The sequence below is a fragment of the Chelon labrosus genome, assembly GCF_963514085.1.
Source record: "Chelon labrosus genome assembly, chromosome: 12".
NCBI classification, from domain to species: domain Eukaryota; kingdom Metazoa; phylum Chordata; class Actinopteri; order Mugiliformes; family Mugilidae; genus Chelon; species Chelon labrosus.
In genome coordinates, this window is record NC_140345.1 from 23895370 (window position 1) to 23918484 (window position 23115).

The window sequence follows — 23115 nt, forward strand, 5'->3', positions numbered from 1 at the left end:
CAATATTAGGAAGGTGGTCATAATGTTATGCCTGATTGGTGTATGCTGGTGTAGATCAGATAGCAAAATTTCTTGAATGGAAATACCTGGTGCATTTAGCAAAACAGCTCCTATGAGTGGATAGCTGTTGTGTTTATTATAGGTACGTGTTTTTGGAAAGCTTCACAGGCTGTTTTGGAGGCAAGCCTGCACAATATTAGGAAGGTGGTCATAATGTTATGCTTGATCGGTGAGGATGAACAAGATAGACAGGTGTAAAAATAGGTGTGTCTGATCGTGTCCTCTGACGCGAAGAGGCTGGAAACCTTTCCTGTGATCCCATTGGCTCTCTCCCTCTACGTCATGACGTCTGCTGTTGGTGAATGGGCTGGAGGAGAACGTCGTCGAGAGGAGCAACCGTCCGAGCAGCAGAGAAAAGCGACCGGAGGGATGCTCATCTTTCAGGTGAGATTCAGCGGGTTTTTAATCACAATTAATCCGAAGTAGAGGCACGCAGGCGTCCCCTGCCGTCTACCGCGCTGAACGACGCTGATAATTAATATGCAAACAGTGTAAATGCTCGCTGTGAGACGTTTAGCTTAGCAGTTAGCATTAGCTGGAACGGAATGTGTTGGTTTCTGTCTCAGACCTATGTAGGCCTACTAACTGTCATTTAAGATGTCTTCACTGGGTTTTAGTGTATTAGACATAACTAGTCAATGTATGTTTCGGCTGTACCTGGCTATAAATGATGCCGTTAGCTCGCCGTTCATACGTGGCAGTCAAATTAAAAACACCTTCAAAATTGAAAACACCTTCACCTATTGAAACAGATGAGACAGGGCATCGTTGACCCACCTTCTCATCTCATTTAAAGAGCGATGACAACCCGATTTTTAATCTGATACCAGTGATCATGCCTCTAAATCACCTTAAATAAGATTTTAACTCACACGGGGACATTGTATTCCAGAGCCAGAGGAAGAAAGGAAAAATAATAATAAAAGAGTATCAGCTCACCAGGTTATGATTAGCTCAGACATCAGGGTCACAGTCCACCGCCTCTCAAGTCACCTCTCCTTCCACTCATCCGTGATGCCTCACCCAGCTCCAGGTATTGTAGCACTGAGTCAGTCTGCAGAGGCGCGCAGCACCACCACCACCACCACCGTGCTGCTCTCTCTCTGCTGTGTTTGACCTCTGCAGTGACAAAGCTTTGACGGATGACCAGCTCTCACCTCCGGCTCCTCGCCAGACGAGACGTCTGACCACTAGACCAGGATGGAGAGGATGTATGATTGCCGCCCAAATGTTTGCCTTGACGAATCACTTTGGTTTTTTTTGCATTAAACGAAAACCCAGTACAAATCAGATCCCCCACAGCGTTGACACGTGTTTGTTAGCTGAATATTTGTGCACTCTTTTAATAATCATAATACTAATTAAAAAAAAAAAAGTTGAGGGGATGCTTCGAGCTGCTTTGTGGTTTTGTAATTTGTCTTCAGCGTGACAAGGTTGTATCCTCCCTTTGTTCACAGAAATATTTAGAACCGGAAAGTTTACTTTCAGTCTGTTTCCTGTATCCGAGGGCTTTGCCATCATTCGCATTTCTGCTTTGTCATGTGTTACTTGGATTCAGGTGTAGCAGGGTGTGTGTACACAGTGCTGTGTTAACAGTGACAGGGCTGCAAAACAATGATTGATTATTTACATTATTTGTTAATCTGTTGATTATTACGTCATTTCAGCTACTTAGTCTTTAAAGGAAGAATGGGGAAGAGACAACATCTGAGACCAAGGCCTTGTCTTGTCTTGTTTTTTTTTTCAAGCCAACAGCCTAACACAAAGATGTTAAATGAGCCTGATAAAGCAAACACATAAAAATGACAAATGACTCAAACAATGGACCTTCCCATCTAAGCTCTAAATCCTAAAGCAGTCTCCTAAAAATTACTTGCAGCACTTCAGACGCCAAATATTCTGAGTTACAGCAGACAGACTATCATCACTGTTGAGAAATGTTTGTTATTATTCTCTTCTAACCAGTTAACAAAATGAATGACTGTCACCTAAGAGCTTAATGGCGTCTCTGAGTGAAAAATACAGCTCATAGAAAAGAGGACATACCTCACCACCCCAATATCTATCAGCAAGCTACAGATGTGAACGACCTAGACACACATGCAAACTTTGTGGTTTTGTTTTTAAGTTTCATGCCAATAAAACCCCAGATTTCTGATACTGGCCTTGCGTACAATATGACTGACATGGCTTAAACAAATTCTGATCTAATAAATGACTTGTGACCCTCCACTCCCCCAGCATGCGGTGACCAGGACTGAAGCCTGAAGGAATCCAGCTTAGATGAAGGATGAAGAGCCCGGTGCACAGATGCAGGGACGTGGAGCACGGGCGCGGGCAGGCCGGGACAGGGGCGGGAACCACCTGTCTGCAGGTCGAGCAGCGCATCCCCATCTCCAAAGACGTCATCACCGCCTCTTCCGCCTCGGCCATGTGGTTCATCAAGGACGCCTGCGGGATCGTGTGTGCCGTCATCACCTGGCTGCTGGTCTTTTACGCAGAGTTTGTGGTGTTGTTTGTAATGCTGCTGCCCTCCAAGAATCTGACGTACAGCATCGTGAACGGGACTCTGTTCAACACTCTTGCCTTCCTTGCCCTCGCCTCACACCTCAGGGCCATGTGCACTGACCCTGTAAGTGTTTTTTTGCTTTTTTCTTTGGTAGTTATACATGTACACAGCTTTAATTCTCAATGCCATGCAGACAAGTTTATGATATTTAGCTTTGTGTGGTCCTGAATCACGCTGCTGGACCTTTTATAAATGATAATACATTTAGCCTCTGCCTACTTTTTCAATAGTGATTGATGAGCTGCACAGTCAACCGCTTTATATGCGTGTTTCCCTTTTAGGGGGCCGTGCCAAAAGGGAATGCTACTAAGGAATACATAGAAAGCCTTCAGCTGAAACCAGGGCAGGTGGTCTACAAATGTCCCAAGTGCTGCAGCATCAAGCCTGACCGAGCACACCACTGCAGGTAGGACAAAAAGGACATGGAATATTCACTGCAGCGTTTGGCATCGCGGGCCCAATCAAGTGCTGTGTTTTGGTGCAGTGAAGTCAGACTTTTGACTTTGGATCATTTATGAAGAGAGAGTCCTCCCTTTGTGATGTTATCCTCTTCGCTTTCTACTAGCGCTGTCCTTGGGCACCAGATTTTGATTTGGTTTCACTCTAACAATTCAGTTTCTAGTCACATTTTTAGTCATTTGACTTTTGTTAGTCATCGTCTGGTTTTTGTCACATGCGCCTTTTGTGGCTCCAGCTGTCGCCATGTTTGTTTTGCACGGTTAACATTAGGGCTGGGCATCGCTACCGGTTGCCTGAATCGATTTGCTTCTGATTCAGAAGGTCATGATTTGATTCGACTGCAACAATAACAACATAGCAGAGGTGAGGGTTGTGAGAGAGAGGACAAAAGAGAAGCAGTGAGGAAATATTATTACAGTATATGTAGATTAAATGTTATCTGATTAAATAAATAGTTACTGCAAACAGATACAGACGGCCCCTGTGGTTCTGTGTCCTCCTGTGGACGTCTGGATGGTGGATAGGTCAGAGAGAAAATAAATGTCATAATTTCAAGGAATTTAAAAAAACACACGACATTAATGTGTATTTGTTTCTTTAGTAGTGTCAGGGAGTGGTTGCAGGAAGGAAAGAGCAGAGTATGATAGAGCAAGCTACATAAAGAATAAAGAAAATCATGGTGATTGTAGTTAAAGAGAGGAAATACATTGACATAATTTAATGGGGCTGTAATGTTTTACAATGTATTCATGTGAAACTGCTCTTGTAAGATGGCGGTGAGATTTTATTAAGGAAATATTTAGGCTTATACCTAATAAATCACTTTGGACTGAATCGATAGCGAATCTATGAAATGAATCGCCTTGAATCTGAGAATCAACTTTTCTTTTTAAGCCCAGCCCTAGTGAACACGATTACAAGCATGTTCTCGTCTATGACCAGACCAGGTTTATTTGGATGGCTCTGTTTACTTCCAACCCACTCTGCTCTGCAATAACAACACAGTGACTCTCCTCAGCAAAGTAAATCTAGTTATCATTTCAAAACACAGCCTTCTTGTCATCTGTGCTCTCCCGGCAGTATTGGCCCTTACTCTGAGGGTTTAGGTTGAGAGGAGAAGCTAAACCTTTGAGAACATAAATGCAGTTTTTGGTGCATGTCTCTATTTGTCAGTCTCCTTTTAGTCTAATCTTATATGTTTTATTTGTTGACCAAACTTTTATGGGTTAATATTTGTTTCATAATTTTTTTTTTGTTGTCCTTGGAGAACTAATGTTCATCTAATGTTCGTCGAATTTAAATCTTTGTAACTGACACTTAACTTTTCCTCCAGTGTTTGCAAACGCTGCATACGAAAGATGGACCACCACTGTCCGTGGGTCAACAACTGTGTTGGGGAGAACAACCAGAAGTACTTTGTGCTTTTTACAGTAAGTGGATGCGCATTTTTGAGCCATATAACACTGTGCCGCAATAGTGCGTCACAAATCAGTAGTGTTGGCAGTTTCACATTGACTGTCAGTCTGTTTGCAGTTGGCGTGTGTGGTCAAGTGTGTTCCTCTTTGTGTCTTCTTTTTTTAACCTAGATGTACATTGCACTCGTCTCTCTCCACGCCCTGGTGATGGTGGTCTTCCATTTCCTCTACTGCTTTGAAGATGATTGGACAAGTGAGTGTTTTTTTTTTTTCGATAGCCTCATTTCCCTTCGCTCATAAAAAGAACAAAACCACAATCATGAACTCACAGTGCGCCTTTGAAATCTTACAGTGCGCCTTTGTACATCAGAAACATAAAACAAATAAAAATATATACAATTGAGATAAAATAGGTGGGTCAAAATAATTGAAACCCCTGTCAATATAGCTCTATACAGTTCAACAGCAACACATACTACATCATTCAGAATGATCGGAATTAATTTCAGGACTGTGTAATCTATATATGTTTGAGAGCCATTGTTAGCATGTTGTGGGTAGCACACACATAGACAGTATAAATATGGACTGCCCAACGGCTCCTCAAAAGTGAAACCAAAGCAAGTAGAGCTCCCCCTGGTGGCTGGCTGCAGTATAGGTCATAAGCTCCACCCCCTCTATGTTAGTGGATGGGACTTGGGCCGAACTAAAACACTAAAGTACACGTCAAATAAAAAATTTTCAAGGATGGTTTCTGTCATATTCGGTAGCTATTATAATAATGATGCATGTTCAAGTGTCAATTTTTTGGATAAGTTTCATTTTAGTTGGTTATTTAACGCTATGGAAACAGGATGTGACATAATGACGACCACCTGGCTCTGGCTCCAAAGTCGCAAGATGGCGCTGCCCATATCCCTGGTAAAATAGCATCAGTTTGGCCAGTGCAAGGACGTGGGGATGCATTGTCCATATTTATATACAGTCTATGGTAGCACATCAGCAGACTGAGGCACGCAGTCAGGATGAGAACGTCCTTTAAGCTTGGTTCATAGTCCTGCAAGTGGTCTACATGGAGCCTGCGCAAGGGGGTTAGGCCGTCGAAAGCGTTCATAAATGTGTCTGTATTGTTCTGTAATTACGCTGCTAAAGCCCAAGGTGGTGAACTTGTCAGCTGCGTTCAGTTTCACGGTGTCCTTCACACAATGGCGAGTGGAATTGAGCCACTCATGTTGTAGTTTAAGCTATTAAATGCGGATTAACAGTTGCTTTCACTCAAATCTCTGCAGCACAGATTATAGGGAAAAGTTTCTTTGCTTGTACGGTGTGTACGAGGAAATGCATTTTAGACCTATAACATTTCTGGGTTACGATGTAGGGCCTTTATATTCTCTCAAAATAATTCGGGGAGCATCAGAGAAGTCTACAGGACTTTTTTCTAGAAGATTCTAGCAAAAAAGTTGACTGCCGTCTCAAATAATTCATAACGAGGACTTGTTCCTGCAGTGATAGAAGTGTTTTCCTGCATGAGTCATCGCTCTTACTCAGAGCCCTACACTCAAATGCTAATCAAATGTACCTTTCTCAAAGTTTTAATGTTCCCACCTACAAATGAGCTCAAAGCCCTTGATCGTCACGTAGGCGTTTATAACCTTCTGTGCCTGTGATTCACAATTCATTATCCGTATGTCAGCTCTTGTGCTGATAACATGACTAATTCCGTGGTAGTAGGGGTCGAGGGGTGCAGTGATTATAGATTCTGGTGGGTTTAGGGGTGTTATATGAATTGGGTGCAGGCCTAGTCTAGTCACGGTATACATGAGAGTATGTAGTTGTGCTTCGGTTTGAGGATTTGATTCGTTTTCTTAACTTCTTTTTGCGTTCTACTATAACAACTGTACCTCTATGTTATGGAGACCATCATGGTAAATAAGTGCATCTTGTTTCTAGATTCCAGTTCAGTATAACTCTCTTCATCCCAAACACACACACACACTAGTCTTCTACAAGATAACAGATGCACATACCTGACTTCAGACCTTTGACCCCTCTCTGTAGAGCTGCTCCAGTCACCAGTAGACCACTGTAGTTTCTTTGATAGCACTGTAGTAGTTCCTCATTCGATCCTCTTCTTTGCCCTCTCACGTCTCTGCCTCCACATCCTTCCATCCCCCAGAGTGCAGTTCCTTCTCTCCTCCAGCAACAGTCATCCTCCTCATACTCCTGTGCTTTGAGGGCCTCCTCTTCCTCATCTTCACCTCTGTGATGTTCGGCACCCAAGTCCACTCCATCTGTACCGACGAGACCGTAAGTGACCCATTTAGTGACCTGCTCGATCCTCTGCCTCCTCCTTTCTGCTCTTCTCTGCCTTCTTCCTCCTGCTCTTCAGACCGTAACCCTGCTGCTCTCACCCTTTGTTCTTTTTTTAAAAACAAGGATCATCTTTAGCTTTCTAGCTCTAATGCAACATTAACAAGTCAAGTGGCGTCCGCAGCAAATTCCCTTCCAGTTTTTCACAGTCAGCATTGCCTTCAAAAGCAAGTGACTGTCAAAAAGGAACAAACTGAGTGCCTTAAAGGTAAATGTGAGGTTTCAGCGGCCGTACTTATTCATTTTATTGCACTACGTGGACTACAGTGTGCTGCCACTGCTGCTTCGGGCTGATGTGAAACTGATGGTTTATATGAGAAGTGACAACTTTTAAGGATATATAGCAGCTGATCATGTTTCTAGCATGGTATCATACTCAGCCATCAGATGACTAGATTAGCTTTGAAATCCCATAACAGCTAGAGAAAAACTTTGACCAAGATGTGGAATAAATGTTTAATTTGATCTCTAATTATAGCAGGTAAAACATACTGGAAACATTTGTTTTCTGTGCTGGCAAAACATCTGAAATCTGTTCTGGTGCTGATTATATATTCTATATGCAGGATTCAAAGTTTGTCAGGCATGTAACTAATACAACTTTTGTGTAAGGGAATCAGAAACAAATGTTGAAACTAAGAAATGTGATTGAATAAGATTAGATAATCCTTTAATTCATCCCACAGTGGGATGTACAATGTATATTACCAAGCTTAGCATTAGTTTTAGCTGGGGCTAGCTCAGCAGCTAGCTTTCACTTTATGTAGCCATCTGACTTGAGACTTATGGCATGCAGAAAATAAACCAGAACACAGCAGCTGCAGGCTGGCCACGTTTAATTCACATTGGCCTTGGCAAACAAGGCAGCCTACGCAGATGAGTCTTAGTAAAGACTCCAGGATGCTGTATAGATTTGTAAATAGCTCTGCTAAACCGGAAAATCCGTCTGAAATATCTGTTCTCATACAGATGCACATCCATCCTCTCTTGGCTAAATTACATCCATCCTCTGTTAAACATGCCAACAACTGTTGACTGAGTGGCTTTGGCCCATGACAAATGGAGGATAACGGTGTGTGTGGGTCTTATTTCAGGCTCAAATACGCATCTTCAAGGCTCCTCTTCTTTGCCCAAGTTGTAGGATTTGGTACTCAGCTGTCTGCTATGCTTTGGCGGTTACCTCAAAAGCACAATATGTGATTCAGATGTTAACCCCATAACCCAGACTGCAGCCCTCTGTCTCCTTCAGACTGATTTCCTGGTCTGCGCTGTTAAAGGTTAAAGGCTTTACAGCAGCTCTCAGTGGAGAAACATAAAGATAGCTTTTTTTAATTATGTCACATATGTTTGCATTCACTTCATTAATAATAAACATGATAATACGGATGAGAATAATCGCTAATACGCAACGTTGCCATGTGGTAGAAGTGTTTAACGTCATTCTCACTCCACATTTAACCTGTAGGCTCTGAGCACGTCTTCCTTAGAGACTGAACATGTTCAGATTTCAGCACTATATATAAATATAAAGATGCATGAATGTATTTATTGTCCCAGCAAAGGTATACTTTGTCCATGTATCAGTTGAAGAAGGAATCACTATCGTACGTGAAGTTTGGTGCTGTGCTAAAATTATAGAGCCTACTGTGATGGTGGGCCTGTGGATTGTAGCTCGCCAAACTCTGTTCCTCTTCCTGCTCTGAACTTCTTTTTGTCTGCAACTCTAGGTCAGAGATATGAGTGGCATTTGATCATAGGGGCTTAGAGGGCTTGTACATATTAGGAAATATACAACACACAGACGGGGGGAGGCAACAGAGCACCAGCAGATATAAAATCACTCAAAGCCTGAAGTACCGGCCCAGATTACCTGTTCTTGCTGACAAAATGGGTGTTTGGAATTTGGTTTGTGATTGACTCACCGGGTCGCAAAAAACACCAATTGAAGTTTGGTTGTCTCTCGTTTTCAGGGCATAGAGCAGTTGAAAAAGGAAGAGAGAAGATGGGCTAAAAAAACTAAGTGGATGAACATGAGGGCGGTATTCGGACACCCATTCTCCTTATTGTGGTTTAGCCCCTTCTCCACCCCTGACCACGGGAAGGCAGAGACCTACCAGTATGTGGTGTGAGCGAGGCGGAGGGGGAGGCCAGCCCAGCCCAGCCCCGCCCCACTGAGCTCAGCTATGTCAGTCCGTTTGCTCCCACTGCTCTTTACACTGTATATCCCACGCTAGCCATGGACAGCTAGTCATGTGCTTTATTTTTTTTTTAAATTTTATTTTGTGATGCCATGAGTGCGCTATACGTTTACTTTTGTGTTGCCTTGAGTGAGTCGAGTTGCAGAGAAAAAGAAACCCCTTTTCCGTTTTTTGAGTCCTGTTTGCAAACACTGTGATGAATCTGTTTTTGTTTCTAATCTACTTCTCTTCCCGTTGTATCGGAAGCCTCCTCTTTTTCTTGCCCTGTGTTTCCTCTTGTTTCTACTTAAAGGGTTAGTTCAACTATATTACAAACAAAAAAAAAAAACATAAAAAACCCAAACATATTTTATCGTGCAGTCCTGGTGGTGCCTGGCCACGCAGATCATTTGTTAGTACGTCTTTTTATGGGTCCTGCATTTACCAGTGTGGAAAACCACGGAAATGACGTTTTAGGTAAACAAAAAAAAAATAATTAATAAACTGATGTCAACTGTAACAAAGAGTCTTACTATTAGAAATGCCAAATAGTGTAGAACTTGCTTTTAAATATTAGTATATGCAGCATGTTTTTAGCAATTTGGCTGAAAAAGTATAAGTCAGCCCACCTCCCCAATCCCCTCCCAACGACTAGACAGTGAATGGACAACGTCTTTTGTAATTCTGGTGAATTGACCCTTTAAATCTTCCTCTTGACAGACAGTAGTCAGTAGTGTGTTCCAGACGTGGATAAAGTAAACCTTTTAAATGGGTCCACGCTACAATGGATCGTCTGAGCCATTCTGCAAAATGGATCCATTGCTCAGGCCGACCCTTTTAAATGGTCCCAAACGTCGGCGGTTTGTCATCGTTGTTGTGGATTTTATGGAGTTGTATTTGTGTTCTGCTAATTAAAGAAAATCTCCCATAAATTAAAAGAAAAATAAATGGAAAAAAAGGCGAGAATATGGTAATCACATGCAGTAGTCTTGGATAATTAAGCTGCAGTGAAAAAAAAAAATTCATTATGGGGTCTTTCAAACGATACACAGAAAAAAATAACCTCTGGTCACGACTGGAAAGTCCTCCAACCAATCAGAGCTATTTGTTGTAAACAAATCCAACTCCACAGCGCTCTGATACTGTAACACGTCGCCACATAAAGCCCGATCCTTGCAGATCATAATCAGAAGCCCAACCCTTTATATCATTATCGTAACATAATCAGATCCCCAACAAGAGCGACTCCAGACCAACTTTCTGCCACAAAAATTTTGTGGGCGGAGCAAGTTGAGCTGGCTTCCAGGGCTAATTTATCCACTTTAAACTGATTTATTTATTTATTTATTTTTAATCTTGGGAGATTTTCTTTATTTACTCTGACACATTTATGACACACATACATTTTTGGTCTATTATGGTTGTGAAAATATTTTAAATGCGGCAAATTTTAGCATGTTTTTGTCCCTGTGCTAAGAGTCAACTCTGGCTTGTATCACTCATCTTTGTAAGATAGGGATGCACCGATGCCACTTGTTTCTTTCCTGATTCTGACATTTAATCCTTCCCACTCCAATACCAGTTCATTGCTCTCTCCCCACATAAATACTGAATATTTATAAGGATATTAACATTTTGTTGATTTCATGACACCTGGTCGACTTTAAAAGGCCACTATCGGCTCTGACACTGATGTTGCATCTGTGCATCCCTGATTTAAATCACTACTGAAAGGTTTTCCCTTGAGAGTCCAGGAGGGCTGCAAATTCCAAGCATAAATTATTTGAGTCTGATATTACAGGCTCTGTGGTATCCCTCTTACAGAACAACATGAAAGACCAAAAAAAATGTCACACTTTCAGTTTAACCATGTGTTTGGAGTGATTTTAAGATCTACGTGTTGCCCAAGTGTGGAACATTGTCCCCGATTCCTCTCTGATACATGCTCGACACAAAGCCCCGCTTAGAAAGCGGAGATGCGTTTTATTTTTGCCCAAAACAGGCCAGGAGGTTTTTGTTTGTTCCACCAAATCAAATCCACAGTCGGGAGTGCCAGCTGGCTCGTGGCAAGTTTTACCGAATCATTCGTGGGAATTAAAACGCTCTCAGTCAAATTTGTTTACCACTGTAAACCTCAACCTGTCGGTAAACAGAAAAAACGTGGTCGTTAGAATCCTGTTGACAGACCCGACAATGGGTGACGCTGTACCAAACGTTCATTCTTCCGTTTTCTTTGTGAAGAAGGGTTTAGCGTCCCACCAGCGCTCCCTGTTTCCGTGTGCATGAACACTTGCCAGTGAATCAGCTCGTGTGCTCTAAGCCCATGTGGTGTTTTGATGTCGTGTGTGCCAAATCCAGAAAAAAAAAAAATGATTATTTGGGGAAAGCTGTGATATCAAACACTGGTTCGGATTTAAAATAGTCTTTGCTGTAGGAAACATTAAATCCTGTATGAAGTAAAAAGGGAAGCCCTGCAGAAAAAAAGTCTGCAGCAGCTGGACCGTCTCTCTGCGATATTCCCGACTACATCAAAGCATTTAACAGTATTAACTTTCACCACTTACATTTACACAAATACTAAAAAACAGGCTAAATTGCACTTTGTATTTATCTTTTAAGTTGTTTTTTTTTTTTTTTCCATATGTGAACTGCTCTGTTCCAAAGCGTGCATTTTATTCTTCTATTCTTTGTTTACATGACGTTGTATGGATCTTTTGTTGTTTCTGAATGCATGGTTCGGGTGAAGGCTAGCTTGGTGGTGTACGCGATACACTGCCGGCGTGATGGTGCCGAGTCTCGCTGGTGAGAGCGATGATGGAGATTTGTTTTTTACAGAAATATGAATTCTTTCTAAATATTCTGAAGATATTTCAGCACCTGCACAGAGAATAAATTCTTCTCAGCTGCAATGCAACAACTGTTCTTTATTCTGGTGTGTGTTTATTTCCTTAACTGTTGAGGACGTTCGACCAAATGTTCTTTTTATTCAGTGTTTAAACGATGTTAGAGTCCCTCTCTATATTCCTTGCATACCGTTTTTTTGTCCATGTGACCCACAGACCCTGCATTTCCCCTGTTTTCCATTCTTCTCCCACTTTACTGTCTGTAATCTGCCTCTCCCCCATGCAGTGTCCCCTCCACACTCATGCATTATTGCTTTGGTTGATAACTCACTTTGCCAAAAGCTTTCTGAAGCAGACAGCTCTTTATAATCTTGACAGAGAGGTAAGCTTGCTAAAGAGGTCACATTAGCTGTCTCATCAAGCTTAACACGTCACAAGCATGCTGCTTTTCAGTCGGTGTGCTTTCAGTTCTTTTTTTCGTTGGTGCCGTTTTCTAACTCAAACGTTTTGAATGAATGAATGAATGAATGAGAGAGAGAGAGCTCTGTATGTGACATGACACATGTATGTGCCAGTCTTTTATTTTTGAAGTGCATGCGAGTCATTTTGTACTTTGTCATCTTGGGCATGTTTCATTTCAATTCTTATAAAAAAAAAAAAAAAAAAAAAGGCTTAAAACGTCATAGAACAATCGCATGTATTAATGTACATTCAAAGTTTTTGATTGCGGTAACATCTCCTGTCTGTACTGGCCTTTAAGCGACGCATCCTTGACTACGCTTAAGAAAACACAATCAAGTCAAAGCTGTTAATAGGCTCCAGCTACTGTTGCTCATTCTTAAATATGTGAAATACCAGAATTACTACATATATATGCGAAGAAATTGACCTGAAAGTCGATAAAGAAAACCCAATCAAACAAACAAAAAAATTAATGACTTCTGCATTTCCTTATTCAAGAAAATGAATCATTTGTATATATCTGTGAGTGTCTAGTGTAAACCCCCTTGTGCAGCAATAATGGCAGCTAAACTTTTCCGGTAACTGCTGATCAGCCGCTCAGAGCTTCAGTGGTATATGCTGTACAGTGGCACTCTGCTGGGTTGGCTCTTTGCATGAGTAATATAATCTGCAGTACCTACAAATACACTTAAAGCTCCCTGATCAAGATGATAGATCAGATTTCTTTAATTTCTAAAAATGTTTGCTGCTTAAGTAGTGAATGAATCTATTATCAAAATGGTTTTGGTGATTGAACCTAATACAATCCCCAAACTTAAATCAATGTCTATATACACCAATCAGCCACAAGATTAAAACCAGGTGAAGTAAATAACATTGACCAACGTTTGGACCTGGCATTCATTCATGTGGATGTTACTTAGACATGTAGCACCCACCTAGACCAGACCAGACACCCCCATCCCATAGCAATGACACTCCTTGATGGCAGCAGCCATCCCCAGCAGGATGCAGCCTGACACAGACACACACACACACACACACAAAAACAGCACAAGGTGTTGGCCTGGCCTCCGAATTCACTAGATCCCAAACTGGGCTAAGGCTCAGACTCAATAGCTATTTAAAACACTAGCAGCCTATTAACCTCGGCTGTGCTCTGTTTGTACTGCTAATTAGCAGATACTCAAGTTGTTTTTGTAGATAACAAAATTAGCAGGGCGAGTTTTGTTTCTCATTTTATGATTTTACAGTCTCTTTACTCTTGGTCTGTATTGCTTCCTGGTCAGTACGAACAGGAGGAATGATTACCTTAATCAGTAACTCTTTGAACAAACACATGGCAAAATGAGTATTTAAGATCCAAGCCTATGTTTTCATTTTATTAATTTTTTTTTTAGTCTGGACATCTGAGCGACTAGCGCAGAAAGCAAAATCATTACGTGTTGTTGCCACATTGGCGTTAGCGTCAGTTTCATGTTGTGATTGATCATGCATGCAGTGCTGAATCGGCAACGCTCCGTCAACCTTTAGAGCCTCACTGTCTTGTCCTCTTCAGGGAATTGAGCGTCTGAAGGGAGAGACGGGGAAGTGGGGGAAGGTGCCGTGTTGGGAGGCCATGAAGATGGCGTTCGGGGACCCGTTCTCTATGTCCTGGTGCAGTCCTTTCACGGGGCTGAGCTGCAAGAAGAGGCCTCTGGAGCACATCACCGTCCCACAGGGGGAGATCATCGAGGAGGACGTGATTGAGATACCACTCAACTAGAGCTGCCCGGTGAGCAAGACTTCTTTTAAGACATCTTTGAATTTGTGGACATAAATCTATATAGTGGCTTTCTAAACAGTGAAAGGATTGTTTTGTTTTGTTTTGTTTAAAATGTAAAAGACTACGAACAGGGCAACTTTTATCAGACTTCAACGTATTTGCCTTTTGTAACTGCAGTGTGGCATCATGTGGAAATTATCTCTCACGACTTAACTCTTGCAGCCAGAAACTGCAGCATTTCCAGAGATCATCACCGACTGCTGAAGTGAATGAGCTGCGAGGATTCAGAGCTCCTGCCAGCGTGACCAAAGCATCTGAGGGAGAAGAGGAGGTGACGGACTTTAAAGACTCATCTCATTGAGCTGCCTGAGGAGGAAACCACTAACAGGAACTCTAAGCTAATTGTCTCTGCTGCCTTTTTTTTTTTTTCATCCTAAAGACTTAAACTCACCTTGTGCCTTATCTGTCTTTAAAGAGAAAATGTTTGAGAGTGACTCACTTTGTTTAAAAACTCATCTCGACTCTTGACATCTGTGTCAAGTTGCCATTTTTCAAACTCAGCTGCACGGTGCAAAATAAATTGACTAAATGTAGGGGACATTATTGTGTAATCAGTGAAACTGCTGGATAAGGGCTTCAAACTACTGAATGGGTGCTGAATATTATCATGGGACCACTCCTCTCTCGTCGTGTTTACATTATTTTAACAAACTGTCGGTGTGGGTTACTTTTTTAAATTCACAAATGAATGGAAATGTTTCCTTTTTTAATCTGTGCATTACAAATAGATGTGTCTCAAGACTTTGATTATGTTGATGAGCTAATAGCTCATTCAGCTCATCTGTGTATTAACTATGAAACTACAGCCATCAGCTAGTTAGCTTACTGCAGCATGAAGATGAACAAGTCTGGCTTTGTACAAAGACAACAAAATCAACCTACCAGCATTTTTTTAAAGTCTCCCAATCCACAGATTTGATGGAATTTGAACAAAAGCTGAGATTTAACTTTACTGTTAAATCTCTTTACTGTTTTACCTTGACAGAGCCAGGCTGCTTCCAGTCTTTATGCTAAGCTAGGCTAACCACCTCCTTGTCGTAGCTTCAAGCTAGATTTATGCATCTATGCTGGATCTATGCAGGGGCAACATATACTACATACCTACACCATTATAAGCATTGATTCTGTATTTATGCAACTGAAATGCAAATCGTCAGTAGCATGTTAGCTGTGTTGATTTTCTCTGTGTGTCAAACAATGGCAACTGGAACTGGGCGGATCGTTTTTTTGGGGGGAGGGGGGTCTATGGGGTGGCATTCTATGGGCAGATGTATGTAAGAGTTAATAAAGTATCAGCAATTAAATCCAATTTATAGTAAACTGTTGACTTTCAATCTAACTTTACTAGCTAGCGCTTATAAAGTTAAGCTAAAGAGACGCTTTTCGAAGCTGGAAACCTGCAAATACATTTCAGATTCGTTATGAGACCACGGCTGAGTAAATCTGAACCTGGCAGGCTGCCATAGTGTTAATATTGTATGGGAAACCCTGATGTGGGAGTTTGACCTAATAACTGTTGAACAATTTTACTTAAATCACTGCAAAGCAGAGAAGAGAGAAGACGTCTGAGTGGTAGATGGTGTGTAGGAGGGTTTTTCCGCCCACTGAGATACATGGAGGAGGAAATGAATTTCAGATCCGTCACAGCTGCTGTGGTCTCCATGGTCTCCGCGACAGGTACTTACATTTCTGTGGAGGCGCATGTCCGTCCACAAAGGGTACAGAGCTATGCCATACATGTGAAGCATGATGATAATAAAAACAAAAACAACAAAAAGAACAGTCAACCTTATGTGTTCCAAGGAAGTAGAGAGGTACGTATATTCCAGCACAATAATCCAATGGTCCATACATATAGTATATCAGATCATATATGCTCTTGTTCCATATATTAGTCCATTGTTTGTATGATCATCACAGTGTTACATTGCGGCCACTTTCAGTATATACTGTAAATTAATATAAATGGCCTGGGTGTTCAGACAGAACAGCAAGTTTTCAATAGTTTATCTTTCTTGGGGGAAATGTTGGCTTTCTCTAGATCCATTTTAGGCATTGGTAGCAATCAATATCCCTTTTATTTTCTTCACATTAGAAGTTATGAGTGCGTAGTAGTCTATTCCAGTGTTATTCTTCAAATCACCACGAGGTGGCATCAAAGTAAAAATCCAATAACACCTGTCATTCTGAGACATGGCTTAGCAACAAGCAATCTCCTAAGTGCAAGAAGCTCCTAAGAAACTGACTTACCTCCCTTTATGAGCAACATTTCCACTTCTATGTGCTTTGGAAAGTCCAGTATGTCCCTCTGAGGGAGACTTTTTTTTTTTTTTTGCAGTTCTCAAAGATTGTTGTGACTGCAACTTCAGATCACGTGCAGCACTCGCGCGAGAAGCCAAGCAATTCGTCACTTGTCCTTTTTCTCCTCCTCCTCCTGCGGGAGCGTCTGAGGTGCGGAGCCATGGAGCAGCAGGAGTCCACACAGAGTGAGAGAGATGCCAACCCACCACAACGTTGCATGGGTCTCCCCGAAGATCAGCCTCCCCAGCACGGCCTTGACACACCAACAAGGCAGATTCAATATGAATAAAATAAAAGCAACTGAATATTTTCACTACAACTTTTTTCTATAAATATATAAACACCAATCAAGCATAATATTATGACCATCTTCTTAATATTGTGTAGGTTTTCCTTGTGTCTCCAAAACAGTTGTGACTCATCAGAGAATGGACATGGACTGAGGGTGTCCTGTGGTGTCTGGTAACAGGATGTTGTCAGTGGAGTCCTAAGGGTTGAGGGGAGGGACCTCAGATACTTGATCAGTTTGGGATCGAGTGAATTTGGAGGCCAGGTCAACACCTTGTGCTGTTCTTCATGTTTTTTTTACCTAAACTGTTTTTGTGTGTGTTTCTGTGTCAGGCTGCATCCTGCTGGGGATGGCTGCTGCCATCAAGGAGTGTCATTGCTATGGGGTGGGGGTGTCTGGTCTGGTCTAGGTGGGTGGTACACGTCTAGGTAACATCCACATGAATGAATGCCAGGTCCTAAAGTTTCCCAGCAGAACACTGAAGTGTCACAAGATGGTCAATGTTATTTACTCCTCCTGTCAGTGGTTTTAATGTTGTGGCCAATTAGGGTATATGTTATATAAAGTGGAAGGTAAACGTCAGCGTGCCACGTGTGTATGCAGGGAGCTTACAGAGGAGATGAAGTTGGAGGCAGTGGTAGTGACTGTAGCCCTGGCTGAAGAGGAACAGTGTCTGAGAGCCTTGGAGAAGAAGGTCCACATGACAGCGTTACAGGCGAACAGCAGGCCTCCACACAGCAGCCGCAGGGGGATGTGGAGCTGAAAGTGCAGGGAAAAGCAACAACAACAACAACAGCATTATTATTATTATTATGAATTACAAACATGATTACTGTTAATCTTTTCCTGTCATTGGTTGTGAATCATCTCTGAAAGTCTTAACAACTATATTTTTAAATATCTACACTATAGGCTACAGATGAATCAGGTAAGTGTTAAAATGTGTTTCTAATGTGTTACAAGGCGTTACAAGTCACACACCAACATGTAATCTAAAATTAAAAATAAGTAAACTCCACATTCTCGTTAAAGAGATTAAATACATCATACTGCACCAATAGTGTCCTGTAAATCTTCTTTTATTATTATATGACAGCTTTAATGGTTTCTACTGTATTAGTAGCTGCTGGAATATTATTTACATCCATTTATTAGTGTTTGTGTACTAGCACAAATGCACTTTTCACTAAGTTTCTTCTAACAAGGAAAAAATAAATAACTCTCCTTCGACTACATCATTTAAAAAAGGAGTTTAAAGTTGTGGATTTGTTTTGTAGCCTGGCTGTGAGAGCTGCCATCTTTGTTTTGATGCTCAACCGGTGTTACAAGATTTGCAAACGAGTTCAAACTCTTTTATCGTGATTAACCATGAGTGTATGCTCATGCTAACACACCACAGAAGATGAAACAGCAGCTTCTAACGTTTTAACAGACAAATATAGAAAGAAATTACATATATAACAGATTTACTGTACTTGTAACAAAATGTTCATGTATGACCCTGCATGGTGAGATATTTTAAATCCTCTAAAAGAAAGTAAAACGTGTGGAGAGGAGCAGAGATGTCATATTTAGTCACCCAGTCACAGGCAGCAGCTCCACCGTGTGTTTCGGTCCAGCCGTTCAGTCCCGACTCACACATCTCTCTCAGGTAGTCCGCACCGAGCGACAGCTTGGCTGACAGAGAGGCAGCAGCACCCAGGAACCCCGCTATCAACGCGTAAAAAGACCCCGAAAACATCTCTGAGGACGCCGAGACACTTTACTGTGTGAGGCAGGAGCCGTTGACACTTCCAGGTGACAGTAGCGGCAAGTGAGAGTTAGAGGATGTGGACCGGCGAAGTGACATTTCACAATAAAAGCCTGCTCAACGAACGACGTGTATTTACAATAATCCAGTACAGCTGCACAACTTTATTTGACTATATCAAAATCAATTTGACCTCCATGTGTGGTATAAACAACTACCACGAGAATAACATTCGGGTGTTTCTGATAGGCAAATTATTATGCAGTCAGTAGATTTTAATCACGTCCTCCTTAATATTTCTACTTTATTTTGAAGACAAATGCGTGTTTCCGGTAACGTCTTTGTCACCTTGACTGCAGCTTCGCACATCCACCAATCACAGCTGCTTTCGAAGAATTCGCTCGACGCGCAGCGGCGCATCTCGATGACGTATGTTGTATTTTGTTGAAAAGGCTTTGCTAGTCCAAAGAAAATCAGTTTAGGTCTCTATTGTCTGGATTTGTTTTGTTTTTTCCCGCTTTGCAATGAATAAAAATAAGGCCAGTGGCGTTGCGTGGGTGAAGCCGGAGGAACCGTCTTTTCTGAAGAAGTTTAAAAATGATGTCGGATACAAAGAGGGACCGAATGTTGACACTAAGGTAACGTTGTTTGGTTGTTCGTTAGCCGTGTAAGCTAGCAGCCCCGGGCCCGCGAAACGCTCGCTCCATTTAATGTATTAAATCTTAGCATTAGCTCTCTCTTTTGCAATGAAGCGCGTTGCACGTGCAAATAAAAACACACAATCGGTGTGATTAATGTATAGTATCTCATAATGATGAGCGTAGAGTTCATAATTGCTAGATAATGCATCACTAGTCCCATTCATAATGGGAGCATTACCGCAGCATTGGTACAGTGGGGCTACTTTTTCTTTTTGTTTACAGCATTAGCGAAAGATTTTCGTCTGCAATAAGTTCGGATAGATTTGTTTTAAACTATCAGATGTAAGATGCAGCGGGAAACACTGGGGTAAACATACCACACCAGGTGAGAGGGGCAGGAAGTTAGATTTAGTGCCAAAAATCTGAGTCAAACTAAGCTGAACTGATACATTATCTACGTATTTAATTTAATTTTAGTGTTATCTACTCATTCTACGCCATTATCAAGCAATACGAATAAAAGCCAGCAAATAAACATTCACAAATCCACTTAGAAATCGCTGGGGGGAAAAAAGCTTCAAGACTTGAATGCTGGATCTCAGGTTTTTACGTTTTCTTTGGAAATAAAACTTATTGGTAAATGTCATTACATCGAATGGTCAATAGCAAAAAAATTAAACGTTCATAGATAATTCGGCTTACTAATTTTTATAAAATATAAATATAAACAACAACAGGTTAAAACCGGGTCTGAAGTTACAGCCCCCAGTGCAATTCAATGAATTCATCTGTTCTGGTTATTATGAGATTCTAACATAATATCCACTCATTCCTAAATAACTGAAAGAAGAGACCACCTCTGCACAGGACACCGACACATTCTCTAAAACTATGCCATTTTCCTAATTACTTCTTTCATCTGTGGTCGGTGAATTATGATTTGTCTTGTAGGCTGACGCTCTGTGTTTCATATTCCCAATCTCAGCGCCAGGTGATGCCCACGCTGGACGATGACAGCGGGAGCGATCAAGAGGACGAGTTGCCTCAAGTCGTGGTCCTTAAAAGTGGAGACCTTACTGCGGAGGAGGTGAAGAAGATCAAGGATGACGTGCAACCTGGAGGAGGTGCAGACAAAGGTGAGACTGAATAACCGATTAAATTATGTAACTTGACGTAGAGGACGGTTTGAGTTATGTTTTGTCGAGGCTCTGGCTTTACACAAACTTACCCCCCTGCCACTCACCTACACCTCCCTCTGACCCACAGACGACGAAGCCCCTCCTGACGGTAAAATCCTCTTCAAGAAGCCCGCCAAGCGCTCCTCCGCAGACAAGTTCCAGGGCATCGGTGCCAGCTCCAGCAAGAAGAAGAAGAGCAACGACGCAGAGAAGGAGGAGAAGAAGGAGAAGGAGAAGGAGGAAGAGGAGAAGAAGGAGGTGAAGTCTGGAAAGAAAGTCAAAAATAACAGCCTCCTTTCATTTGGAGGGGATGAGGATGAAGAGGATGACTAGATGTTAATGCTGAAATATAAGACTGTCATGAACCCCTGAGACAGAAAAAAAAAAAAAACCACGACGCTGAAATATTAAAGGAAACATTTGACAAATAATAATGGGGTAAAAGTTAACAGACACCTTGCAGCCTGGCCGTTCTTTTTATTAAAGAACAGCGCCAGTATTTTTGCATGTCTTAGACCAATGGATACTCAAGACTGTTCCATTCATTCATTTTAGTACCTTATAGGCAACAAATTGTTGAGAATCTATTTGCTTCCAAGTTCTGTTATTGTTCCACTGAACAACAGGGATGATTTACTACTTTACTCTTTGGTCCACTGAAGGACACCCAGACACCCACAAACCGATTGTCTGCCTAAGAGGAACTGTGGAGATTGAGTGAGCTACTGTAAGAGAAAGAAATTAACATAGCATTTCAAACAAAATCATAGTACAGAGCATTACCACAATTATGTTCAGTTACACATCACCAGAATCAAATACAGGAGCTGTTGTGGAGCTTAATCATTTAGTTTTATCTCTGATTCAATAACATTCAGATTCATTAGGCTCCTAAAGAATCTCCTCTGGAACTCTTTTCTCCTCCTTGTTACTTTTATCGGTTGAAAACATACAGGTGACGATGGCAGCTTGTCATTTAAAGCCAGCAGCTGAAATGATCAACGTCACCAGGGAGAGGTCCCATCTGCTGCAGCTAATTAATGCTCATTTACATTCACGAAAAAAAAAAAGACCCATAAAGGAGGTTTTCCTAGGTTAATTTGCAGGTCAAATCACATTTTAGGAGCTCGTTGATTTTTATTGCGCTCGTAAGGAATTGTTTGGATATCTAAATTGTTTATTTTTTTCTCCTTTTCAAATCTTTTTCTTCTTAGCCAAGTGTAAACAGTTCAGACAGCAGCGTGCAGAGAGCGCAATTAATTTCCCTTTCATCGAGCCAGCGATAATTAGCCGATATAATTCGTGTTTTTTTTCCATTCGGTGCACATTTAATTATTCTAATCAAAATCCCAGGCTGGAGCAGTAAATTAATTTCTCTTTAAAAGCAGGAGTTGAATTGACTTCCATGAGCAGCGCTGCTCTGACGTCTGCAAATCAGAAAGTAACAAGAAGGGGATACAGAGTAGGTCTTCTCACCTCAGACATTTGGAGATATGGAGCTACCGCCACAATAAATTAACTTGGTTTCTGTTTATCATTAAATTGAACATAGGCAGCTAATAAGGTAGAGAGCCAGGTTGGTTGATTCCTGAAACAAACTGATCGGTGGGTGTCGCCTAATTTTACACTGACCGGTCATCTTTCTCCTCACGGTTAGTTCAAAAACCTTCTTTGATAGAGTAACAGTGAATCCAAACAGTGACTACCTTTTCAGTGACAAATGTAAGGTCGTCATGTGGATCGCCCTCTCCCTCCCTCTCTCTCTCTGTTCCTGATGTGTAGACTCTAGAGTTGATTTGAAAGTGAAACTGCCAAGATCCCTGTGTTGCTTCCCGTCCATCTGTATCCGTGATCAAATGTAACCGTGTCTGTTGACGGCGTGTCCATTGTAGAATTTTTAATACATTCGGCCGTGCGCACCGGATGTATGAATATATTCTGGCTTCGACAAAGGAGCTGTGACAGTTCATCTAGAAACTATGCATTCTTGTCAATGCGGTTTTATGATTTTTCTTTTTAATGTGGATTTTGTTTTTATTGTATTATTGCTGTGACATTTGGTATATAAACCATTAAAACGACTGTATCGTAATCGCGTAGTTCTCACTTTGTGCCATGTTGCCCACCAGTGGATGTAAAGATGGATGATTGACACCTCTTACTGCCAAGGTTAAAAGCCACAATGGGGCAGAAATGGGGGCTGTCAACCTTAGATGGTGAAGCCGTTAGCAACCAGAGTCATGGAGGTGGAGATATGTCTTGAATTTAATATAGCCTAGTGGTCACAACCCTGAGAGAGGAGCTTTACAGCTAGTTATTTATCCAGAGAACTACACACTGTACACTCCTTTATCCAGCATGCAGACAACCTCTGAAAGACCCTCTCTATAGTCAGTACTGGGTTCGTCTGTTCAGGGCCTTTCAGAGCACAGCAGTCTGCAGTACAGAGAAAAGTGGAAAGCTGCCGTTCAAACTTAAACTTGTATGCTAACACGATAAACTAAAGGGTGAACGAACATGGTAACTACTTCTTCTTCCAACTGCAGGTCAAAAGGGAAAAAAAAATACAAACCAGAAATAAAAACACAAGTTATTTCAACCTCTTTATTCAAAAAGGCATGTTTCATTCTCACACCTGCATCCAGATCATTACAATTGATGGAAGTACCTTTGACTTGGAAAATCAAAACCAAATAAAATCCTTGCATTAGGTGATCGGACGCTGCGCTGGCTTTAGTCACTGCAACCTCCATCGTCCATGTAATAAATACAGCCG

At 41.5% G+C, this 23115-nt stretch overlaps 3 protein-coding genes across 5 annotated transcripts; 2 read left to right on the forward strand and 1 right to left on the reverse strand.

The window, feature by feature from the left end:
• The first annotated feature begins 381 nt into the window (after positions 1-381).
• Positions 382-15392, forward strand: zdhhc3a (zDHHC palmitoyltransferase 3a). Of its 3 annotated transcripts, none has more exons than XM_084556643.1 (8): positions 382-444; positions 2302-2692; positions 2911-3035; positions 4422-4518; positions 4675-4756; positions 6680-6810; positions 13914-14129; positions 14343-15392. In XM_084556643.1, the coding sequence occupies exons 2-7, from the start codon at positions 2351-2353 to the stop codon at positions 14118-14120; spliced, it is 984 nt and encodes a 327-aa protein (XP_084412769.1). In that variant the 5' UTR covers positions 382-444; positions 2302-2350; the 3' UTR covers positions 14121-14129; positions 14343-15392. The 3 variants fall into 3 exon arrangements, with proteins under 3 accessions (XP_084412769.1, XP_084412771.1, XP_084412770.1); XM_084556644.1 differs by lacking the exon at positions 382-444 and adding an exon at positions 948-1271; XM_084556645.1 differs by lacking the exons at positions 13914-14129; positions 14343-15392 and adding an exon at positions 8844-11948.
• Positions 15393-16004: 612 nt separating this feature from the next.
• On the reverse strand, positions 16005-18582 carry tmem42a (transmembrane protein 42a). The gene is made up of 3 exons (XM_084556885.1): positions 18350-18582; positions 17383-17529; positions 16005-16734 (listed from the first exon to the last, which is right to left on the reverse strand). The coding sequence occupies exons 1-3, from the start codon at positions 18509-18511 to the stop codon at positions 16588-16590; spliced, it is 456 nt and encodes a 151-aa protein (XP_084413011.1). The 5' UTR covers positions 18512-18582; the 3' UTR covers positions 16005-16587.
• Positions 18583-18948: 366 nt separating this feature from the next.
• kiaa1143 (KIAA1143 ortholog) lies at positions 18949-22613 on the forward strand. Its single transcript, XM_084556884.1, has 3 exons — positions 18949-19158; positions 20147-20297; positions 20428-22613. The coding sequence occupies exons 1-3, from the start codon at positions 19045-19047 to the stop codon at positions 20670-20672; spliced, it is 510 nt and encodes a 169-aa protein (XP_084413010.1). The 5' UTR covers positions 18949-19044; the 3' UTR covers positions 20673-22613.
• The last annotated feature ends 502 nt before the right edge of the window (positions 22614-23115 follow it).